This window comes from Dermochelys coriacea, chromosome 10, assembly GCF_009764565.3.
Source record: "Dermochelys coriacea isolate rDerCor1 chromosome 10, rDerCor1.pri.v4, whole genome shotgun sequence".
Lineage (NCBI taxonomy): Eukaryota > Metazoa > Chordata > Testudines > Dermochelyidae > Dermochelys > Dermochelys coriacea.
The window spans coordinates 70139457-70149900 of record NC_050077.1 but is presented as its reverse complement, the minus strand read 5'-3'; the positions used below and the strand labels follow the sequence as shown (position 1 = coordinate 70149900).

The window sequence follows — 10444 nt, the reverse complement described above, 5'->3', positions numbered from 1 at the left end:
CTAGCATACAGATCTTCTACAATTAGACAATGGTTTAACCGCTGTGACAAAGCTCCGTCCTTGCCTCCGTGGGTCCCGCGTTTCCTGGCAGATTTTACTAGCCTCAGAGGCTCACTGTGACCCTGCACGTAACCCTTCTCTCTCTAGGGACAAGGGTCACAGTCTACTGAGCCATTTTCATCATAAGCCAGCGAGGGAGGTGAAGAGAAGTTATCCTTCCTTGCACAGTCTCTGTTGTCTCCCAGTCTCAGTGATTAATCAGGGGGCAAAGGTGGGGAGGGGAGCCCGGGCTCACCCTCTACTCCGGGCTCCAGCCCAGGGACCCTAATAGTATCAGCTGTGGTAGCTGACCTTTTAGAGACATGACATGTTCAATTCCCTGAGCTACTTCCCCCACAGCAGCCCTCACTTCCTCAAGCTCCACTTCACCCTTACCTCAGGGCCTCCTTCCTAGTGCCTGATGTGGTGTGTACTACTCAGCCTCTCCAACCGCACAACTTCCTCCCACAGCTCCTGACATGCACACCCACCTGACTAACTGGGAGGCTTTTAACCAGTTTCAGCCAGCCCCTGATTGGCTTCATGTATCCCAATCAACCTAGCCTTCTTCCTGCCTTCTGGAAAGTTCTTAATTGGCCCCAGGTGTCTTAATTGATCTGGAGCAGCTGCCATTTCACTTATCCTGGTACCAGGGATTTGTTTAGCCTGGAGCTAATATATCTATCTCCCACTACTTTTCTATAGCCATCTGGCCTTGCCCCGTCACACCACCAAGTATGTAATCTAAATTGATTTTACAATCAAAGGTTTTTTCTATTCACCCCTTGTGACATGTTAGTGTGATGATTTCTTGGGTACTAATGTTTTGTTAATGGGTCATGCATAATTGGTAAGTGCTATGGCCATATTTGAAACTTTACTTCCAATAAATAGTTGCTTTCAGATTGGATCATGAAATCTCATTAGTAACTGAGCTCAATTTTAATGCAGGGCAATAAAACAGTCATGTTAAATATTGAGTAATTCAACAAACAGAAACATAATTAGATTAATTTATCTTTATTTTAATAAAATAGTCACCTATTCTTGTTTCTATTGATTCTAGAATAAGACTTCACAATAGATATTCGCTAATTAGAATGAGATCAATGCGTCCTTAATAACATGAATGTAGGGCTTTTGTGTTTTGTTAAAAATAGTGTATTTTATTGCTACCAAAATAACATACGACTATTACAAGTTTGTGCCTTGATATAAAGTCTTTGATTGGTCAGTTTGTAGTCAGCGGTATCCAGATGCTTTTAGCTATCTTCATAAAGGATTTCATCTATTTGGATATCATTTTCTGCCACTGGCACTGAGTCACAGATCTGTTCCTTGAAAGCCAAGGCAATCGTGTAAGGTTTTCCTTTGGGATGAAGCATGCATCGTTCAAGGTAGGTGTCATAGTATCCTTTCCCTCTTCCCAATCTGTTGCCGCTTTTATCAAACCCAAGGCCTGGCATGAGGATAAGGTCAAGGCCTCCTGTTGGAAAAAAAATACATCAAATGAAATAAAGAATAGTGGATTAACAAACCAGTGCTGTGGATTTCCTTATGGTTTAAATATTTACACATATCTGCCGACATTAAGCTAAAATGCTAGTTTTGTATTTTGCCAAATGCCTCCTTTTACTTGCATAGATGAAAAATACCTTGAATATTAAATCTGAAACTTTACATAGTCACCTTATCAAGTGCCTATTAGATCAGCCGCAAAATAATTAGGCCTATGAAAAGCACTTATCTTCAAACAAGCCCTAGTAAGTGTGGGAGGAAGAAGAAGAGCAACCCACAGTACCAGCCGCAAAATGTAGAAGAAAAAGAAATTAAAAGAAAAAAGATATAGTGGGAGGAAACTTCTCAGCACAGAGGTAGAATTTCCTGTAAATGAACCTCCTAATATGGCTCCCCATAAACCAAGCCAAGGGATGTGGTATGTTCTAAACATAGGCCACTGTGACAAACTTGCTACTTTATATCTAGGACACACTGTATGCTCTTGTTAGCTAGGTCGGGTTTTTTTTAAAATAATTACCCACAGTTATTGGGTTGGGGGAAAAAAACACTGGTACTAGTAATAATCTTGCCTGAGCCATCTCTGTCGCTCCCATGGCTCCATCTACAACCAGGTCCCTCTTACTCCCAGTCTCCCTGATTCATTAATTTTGGGTTATATGCTATTGGGTCCCATTCTGTTCTGTGATGGAGAGCAAAGGCCAAATAGGGGCTAAATTGTGGGAACGGATGCATGCTTCCCCACCTTCCCCAAGTATATCTGAGTTTGTGTGGAAGGGGGCACCATCGTGGAGCCCATGGAGCAGTCACTCTGTATGGCATGGTCCCCGAGGTTCAAAGGATATGCAAGCAGAAATGTACAGAGGACGCAACGCTACTGTAAGCAGTATTAATTCCTCTCTTTGGCCTATCCATTTCTGGAAGGCAATGGGGTGGGCAACAGTGAACAGCTGCTAGGGGCTCCAGGCAGCAGCACAAAGATGTTGACTCTCCTTGTGGTTACATCAGGATCTGTCAGCTTTGGTACTGAGTTCCCCAGAGCCAGAAGGTTTCAAGGGCAGGCCCCTGTCCCTCTGTGATGCTCACATTCCTCCCCAGTGAGGGTATCAGTCTTCTGAAACCCCAGAAGTTCAGCCGCTTGAAATTCTACAAGACCTTTTTTCTCTACATGTTTTTCCCACAGGAGGGGAGAGTTTATCCTTTCATGACTGAGCTTCTAATCCCAAGTGGGTTAGCAGTTAGCTTGGATAGGAGAGAAACCAAACTGCTGTTGGCTAAGAAGTCATTCTCCTAAACAAAACAGATATGTGGTCTACTGTATAAATGGTAAAACCTTTACAGGAGGATCCATCCAACCAGACTAGAAAATATGGCACAGTACATTCAGGATCAGATTAACCATTTTTCCATCATTAGTAATACTTTGGAGACTGATGTGGTCTGGGGTCCAACCAGTAGGGCAACTAGAATTTAGAGTCTGCTGCCCACCTTGTTTTGGAAGATGATTCACATCTCTGCCAGGCAGAAAAAGGAAACCGACTATGCTGAACTGCTGCCAAGTTTAGAGGCAGACAACATGTAGAGCATGAATGCTTGTCCTGGGAGTATGAAAAGTCCTGCAAAGATATCGTCTGAACAAATAAGCCTGGCTAAGGTAGTGCAGCTCTTTGGAACCATGAGCATCACGCTTATTGTTTCACAGTGTAAGGAAACAGTGTTCTGTCCGATGTTGCTGTGCCAGAAAAAAAGATTGAAATGAGGAAGACAGAAATATAGGGTGAAGCCTAGAAAACACAGCTGATCTGTAAGAATCTGGATAGGACATTCATTAACATCCTGTTTACTGTGCCTTATTTGCATCCCAATAATGGTGTTTCAGCAGTGGTGTTTTATTAAAGTTATTTTGGTTACTTCACTTGTTCCAGGTATTTTTACAGCTTGCCCTAACTGCAAACCAGCATCTGCCACCATCTTGAATTGCATTGTTCTCATCACAAACCAACATCAAAACGGGACACCTAGTTGACAGATAACACACTACCTCCCATCTGTGAGTCAGGGATGAGGCTTAACACACAAGGTGGTGTGGGGAAGGTTACACTGGAAGTGCAACAGGTGAGTAGGGATGTTTCCAGGATATTCACCCGATGCCAGGTACAAGCACTAAAATCTGGAAAGTAAGTTAAAAAATACACTCAGGCCAATTCATTTGCACAAACAGAGCAGACTGTCCGATTTCCTTTCACTGCTCATCATTCTTGAAAGAAGAATTACCGGTGTGAATGTCCATCCATTCTACCCTTCTGACTAATTAAAATATAAAAAATGCAAAGTGAGATAGTGGAAGTTGTATCTCGCAAATATGGCTTGGGCCAGTTTAGTCATCTTGCTTTCAAAAAAGCCATGGGAAGAACAGCAGGGAATTAGTCAATGGGAAGTCTGTGAAATGTTTATTGGTTCCCTCTGACCTGAAATAAAAGGGGAAGGGAGAGCCTGTAGAGATCTGAACATTTTGATTTAAGAGGGGAGACAAATGGCAAATATGAGTAAAATAGGAACACAGAAGAGCTGGGCAGAAGGTCTTAAAATGCAGTTGTACCTTAAAAAGTGACACTGTAAAAACAGCATCACGAAGTTCCATGTTTATGGTGTCTCAGCCACTGGAGATCATATGTGCTCAGTTTACAAGTCAAAAAAGATACATTTGCTGACAAGCCTGCAAACTCAGTGTGGGATCTAGGGGTACGTCTACATGGCAATTAATAACCTGCAGCTGGACCATGCCAGTTGACGGCTGGCGGAGCTTAGGCTAAGAGGCTGTTTAATTGCAGCGTAGATGTTTGAGCTCGGACTGGAGCCCGGGCTTTAGGATCTGAGCTGCGATGGACCCAGAGCTTGGGCTGTAGCCCAAGTGTCTACATCATAATTAAACAGTCCTGTGAGCCTGAGCCCTGTGAGCTTGAGTCAGCAGGCACGGGCCAGTTGCAGGTGCCTAATTGCAGTGTATACATACCCTAAGAGTCAAGTGATCTCTTTCCTCCTTTAGCATGTCACCAGTAATAAAGGTCAAATTGTCCCCCCAGTTACCCCTGTACAGCCCATTCTCTTCAAATTATGCCTCCGGTAACTCTTGCCTTTCATTGGGGTTGCATGAGTATAAATGACTGACCCTGCAACCGGAACTTAGAAAACAATTCTGCTGATTATATACAAGGAATAGCCTCAAGCGCACTCTCTCTCAGCTCGGTTGAGTTCATAGCATAAAGAGCAGTAAAAAATTGTTTTAGTCACTAAAGTCAGCAAATATGAATATATACAGGGGGCAAATCTCCAGAGTAACAAGGTGCATTTTACGCAGTCACTTTCGTTTTACTTTATATGTATATTGCAAGCAGGAAGAAGGCAAGCGAGTGGGAGTGCTGTGGCAGGGACAATGCTGGGAAGAAATAAATTTTCTGTATCACTTCACTGGTGGCACAAACCATGCTTCAATGAATTTAGATGTATTAGTTTAAGAAACTGTTGGGTTTTTTTCTGGGATCTCTAGAGAACCAGAATCTGTTCTAATCAGTATGCCCCTCTGCAATCATTGATTTTATGCTGAGTAACTCAAACAAGCTTGTGCAAATCTTCAATATGAAAAATTATGCTGTAAATATTGTAATAGGCACCCTCACACTTTTCAATATGCCAGAGTGCTGTAGAATTTATTTGCCCTGACTCACAATGTACTGTCTGATTTCAGAACAACTCATGCAGCACAAGTAAAGTAAAATACCAACAGGATTTCAGTAGAAACATGCCATGCCACAGGTGCTACCCTGCAAGGAAACTAAAGTCAGTTCAGGTAGCATTAGCCCCAAATCCTGCCCCCAGACTCTAATCTCTGTAATTTGGCTGAGTGCTAGAGAGCTCCATTGGAGAAGAGTCCTCCACTCCTCAGGCTGCAGGGGAGCAGTGAAGCCCCTTATGACAAGGGTTGGGGGCCAACTATAGTAGGATCAAAGGTGCAACCACATAATTCACACAAGGGTACCAGGAATGAAGCTGCCATCTCCATAAGGAGGTGAAAGCAAGAACTGGAAAAGCAAGTGGAGTTTTTCAAAACTGGCAAATATTTGGAAAAATAAGGAAATTCATACAAGAACCAAGATGAAGTTATACAGTGTTATTGTGATCCTCACATTGTTACATGCTTCTGAAACTTGGCAAAGAGATGCTTGTGGAAAATACTTGGTGTCAGCTAGTGGGATAAAGTAACTACAGCAGCACCTCAGAGTTACAAACATCTCAGAAATGGAGGTTGTTCATAACTCTGAAATGTTCGTAACTCTGAACAAAATGTTATGGCTGTTCTTTCAAAAGTTTACAACTGAACATTTATTTAATACAGCTTTTAAACTTTACTATGAAGAAGAAAAATGCTGCTCTCCCTTTATTTTTGTTAGTAGTTTATGTTTAATGAAGTACTGTACTGTATTTGGTTTGGTTTTTTTTGTGGTCTCTGCTGCTACCTGATAGTGTACTTCCAGTTCCAAATGAGGTGTATGGTTGACTGGTCAATTCATAACTCTGGTGTTTGTAACTCTGAAGTTCTATTGTAATGCTGACGTGTTACGAAGGACTGGCCAACAGACTATAGTGACAATGATTCGAGAAAGAAGGCTAAAGCGGTTTAGCCATGTTGTATTGATGTCAAAAAACTTTATTCCTAGACAAAACCTTGCTTGGATACCACTTGGAGGAAGAGGGAAAAGAGAAGGACAACAGATGACATGAGAACACCTTGAGAAAGATGCCGCTGTCATGGAAACAGACTACAAGGAAGCAAGAAACATGGCATTAGACATATGGAGATGGAAACACTGGGTTGCCTCATGTCACAAGGCACGAGAACATTTAATAATAAAATAATACATAAAATATATAATCTGCAGTATTCACTGCCTACTTATACAATAATATATTGCACTGATATAGCATCTTCCTTCCAAGGACTTTATATTTTACATTAAACAAGCTTCATAGCACCCCAGAGGGTTTGGAAAGTACAATTATCATTTAACGGATGGGCAAAATAAGACACAAAGGGGTGAAGTGACTTGCCCAAGGATTTGACAAATCAGTGGTAAAGCCAGAAACAGAAACCTGGTACGCAGGTTTCCAGTCCCCTGCCCTAATCTCTGTTAGGTCACAGTCACTGCCAGTGGTGGGCTGAAACACAGATACCACTCTAAGCTGATTTAAACAGTGATACAATGAGGCTTTGCTTTCTCTTACTGCTGTGGTGGATTTGCCCTCATTAGGCTGTGTGAAGGCATGATCTCACCTCCTCCCACCCTTCTTGTCCCTTTTGGGGCTTCGTATACGCCATAAGAATCAGGGAAAGAGCAGCCCCTCTACTCCCCAAAGCACAAGGCCTGCAATTCTGTTTATCCCTAACATGGGCCATGCAAAGTGTGAGGGAAGACTCCTTACTCCTCTGCCCCCTTGCGCCCACACAATGCCGAGGCAGAATCTGGGCCTTGGTAGTCAGAGGTAGAATCACAGCATTTCTTGTGTCCCTGCAAGGGAGTGGCAACATATGTCAAAAATGCATGCTCTCAGCACATAAGCCTCCTGAGCTTAGGATCACAAAAGGTCAGATAAAAAGAAAAGTACTTGTGGCACCTTAGAGACTAACAAATTTATTTGAGCATAAGCTTTCATGAGCTACAGCTCACTTCATCGGATGCATGTAGTGTAAAATACAGTGGGGAGATTTTATATACACAGAGAACATGAAACAATGGGTGTTACCATAAAGACCGTAACAAGAGTGATCAGGTAAGATGAGCTATGACCAGCAGGAGAGCAGGGGCGGCGGGGGAGGGAACCTTTTGTAGTGATGATCAAGGTGGGCCATTGCCAACAATTGACAAGAACGTGTGAGGAACAGTGTGGGGTGGGGGGGGGGGAATAAACATGGGGAAATAGTTTTACTTTGTGTAATGACTCATCCACTCCCAGTCTTTATTCAAGCCTAAATTAATTGTATCCAGTTTGCAAATTAATTCCAATTCAGCAGTCTCTCATTGGAGTCTGTTTTTGAAGTGTTTTTGTTGAAGAATTGCCACTTTTAGGTTTGTAATCGAGTGACCAGAGAGATTGAAGTGTCCTCTGACTGGTTTTTGAATGTTATAATTCTTGACGTCTGATTTGTGTCCATTTATTCTTTTACATAGAGACTGTCCAGTTTGACCAATGTACATGGCAGAGGGGCATTGCTGGCACATGATGGCATATATCACATTGGTAGATGTACAAGTGAACGAGCCTTTGATAGTGTGGCTCGTGTGATTAAGCCCTATGATGGTGTCCCCTGAATAGATATGTGGACACAGTTGGCAACGGGCTTTGTTGCAAGGATAGGTTCCTGGGTTAGTGGTTTTGTTGTGTGGTTGCTGGTGAGTATTTGCTTCAGGTTGGGGGGCTGTCTGTAAGCAAGGACTGGCCTGTCTCCCAAGATTTGTGAGAGTGATGGGTCGTCCTTCAGGATAGGTTGTAGATCTTTGATGATGCGCTGGAGAGGTTTTAGTTGGGGGCTGAAGGTGATGGCTAGTGCCGTTCTGTTATTTTCTTTGTTGGGCTCACCTTACCTGATCACTCTTGTTACAGTCTGTATGGTAACACCCATTGTTCCATGTTCTCTGTGTATATAAAATCTCCGCACTTGTATTTTCAACTTCATGTATCCGATGAAGTGAGCTGTAGCTCACGAAAGCTTATGCTCAAATAAATTTGTTAGTCTCTAAGGTGCCACAAGTACTCCTTTTCTTTTTGCAGATACAGATTAACACGGCTGCTACTCTGAAACCTGTTATGAGGCCATTGCAATGCTGGCTACAAAAGTGCCATGCAAATGCCTGTTCTCATTTTCTGGTGACACTGTAAATAAGAAGAGGGCAGCGTTATCTCCTGTAAATGTAAACAAACTTGTTTCTCTTAGTGATTGGCTGAACAAGAAGTAGGACTGAGTGGACTTGTAGGCTCTGAAGTTTTACACTGTTTTGTTCTGAATGCAGTTATGTAACAAAACAAAAATCTTCATTTGTAAATTGCACTTTCACAGCAAAGAGATTGCACTACAATACTTATATGAGGTGAACTGAAAAATACTATTTCTTTAGGTTATCATTTTTACAGTGCAAATATTTATCATCAAAATATAAAATTTGATTTCAATTAACACTCAGAATACAATATCTATGAAAATGTAGAAAAACATCCAATATAGTAAATAAATTTCAATTGGTATTCTATTGTTTAACAATGTGATTACAACTGTGATTAATTTTTTTTAGTTAATTGCGTGAGTTAACTGCAATTAATTGACAGCCCTAATTCTTGTATCCGCACAGAGGGCCTTGCAGCTTGTGTAATATTTATTTGTTATACAGCGCTTTCAATCCCTAGCTCACACATTGATTTGGTAGAATTTGTCACCCACTTTCACAGCTGTGAATGATTGCAGATCAATGGAGAATTGAGCCCAGAGAGCATCACTTACTTTTGTGTTTAAGCCATCCTCCTGCAAAGATATTCTCTCTTCATAGAATGGACACCATAAGCAACAGGAGACCAGTTTATGCGCCTGCCTTTCCAACACCATTCACTGCTGACTGCTTTTCAAAACCTATCCAACATCAGGGAATGAAAAGTTTCTCTGATCTCCAAGTTATGCAGCTCAGCTGGGTGGCAGATCACAGAAATAAAAATATCTCTACATTTTATTTTATTTTTTTTTTGTAAAACTTCACTTTTCAAACAGGGAAAAACCTCTAACTGCTTGTTGCCTACAGTTCTATTCTGATTGCATAGAAACAAAAGTTAACACACTCAATTGCCTTTAACATTAAAGATATCCATCCTGGTGGCATACAAAACACAGAAACGGGTACCAGCAGCTGAAGATAGGGCTTGCTTAGCTTGGGAAAGTTCTAATACTAAAGGCTAAGTGCTTGCAAAGGCTCTATCTATGTACCTCATCACATATTGAAATTCTTTATTTCCTTCTAATAATAATCTCTCTAAATTTTAGCACAAGATTCATTTAAACATGGGTAAAATTTTCAAAAACATGTAAGGCCCAGATCCTAAAAGACAGTCAATGGGAATTAGGAAGTAACTTTGAGAATCTGGGACTCAGTGACTTAGGGGACTACGACTGGATTTTCAGAAGTGCCATTGAAAGTCCATTGGAGTTAGGCACTTTACCTTGCTTAGGCACTTTTGAAAATCCCATTCTACAACTCATTTTCAAAAATTACTTAGTCATTTAAGAACCCATTGACTTTCAATGAAACTTTGGCTCCTAACTGCCTAAATCACTTTTGAAAATGAGACTTAGCCTCCTAAATCACCAATGTGCTTTTCAAAATATTACCCAAGATAAACCCATTCAACAGTATCCCCAGTTGTGACAAATGGATGGAAATGGGAAATACACAAAGTGCTACACAGTCACTAGACATGGAGCCAGATTTCCAGCAGTACTTAATAGCTGTCACTATGGCTCTTACAGACGGGATGCTGAACTCTTTAAAATCTATCTTCTAAAACCTGGCTGCTTATTTTGGTGCCTAAATTCCAGGCACTTTGGCAGCATTTATTTTGTTTATTAATAATGACGCTAATTATTCTAATTGTTGATGTCCATTTGTTTCTTTGGAATGAGGTCCCAAGAGAGACCTAACATTTATTCAACACACGCCAGGGTATCAATTCAAGGGTATCAATTCAAAACGAACTGCTAGATTAGGGTTCCCACCACTGTATTTCAAAAATATGGCAGACCTCAGTCTTACCTTAAGCCTCTAGGGGTGCGTCCCATCTCCTCCCCAGTCCT

At 41.5% G+C, this 10444-nt stretch overlaps 1 protein-coding gene across 1 annotated transcript in view; it reads right to left on the bottom strand.

Annotated features, from left to right (window-relative positions):
• Positions 1 to 1179: 1179 nt before the first annotated feature.
• MTHFS (methenyltetrahydrofolate synthetase) overlaps positions 1180 to 10444 on the bottom strand; it is a 28817-nt gene continuing 19552 nt past the window's right edge. Inside the window, exon 3 of the mRNA XM_043493785.1 lies at positions 1180 to 1525. Within this exon, the coding sequence (XP_043349720.1) occupies positions 1302 to 1525 (224 nt within the window). The 3' untranslated portion in view covers positions 1180 to 1301. The remainder of the gene's footprint in view (positions 1526 to 10444) is intronic.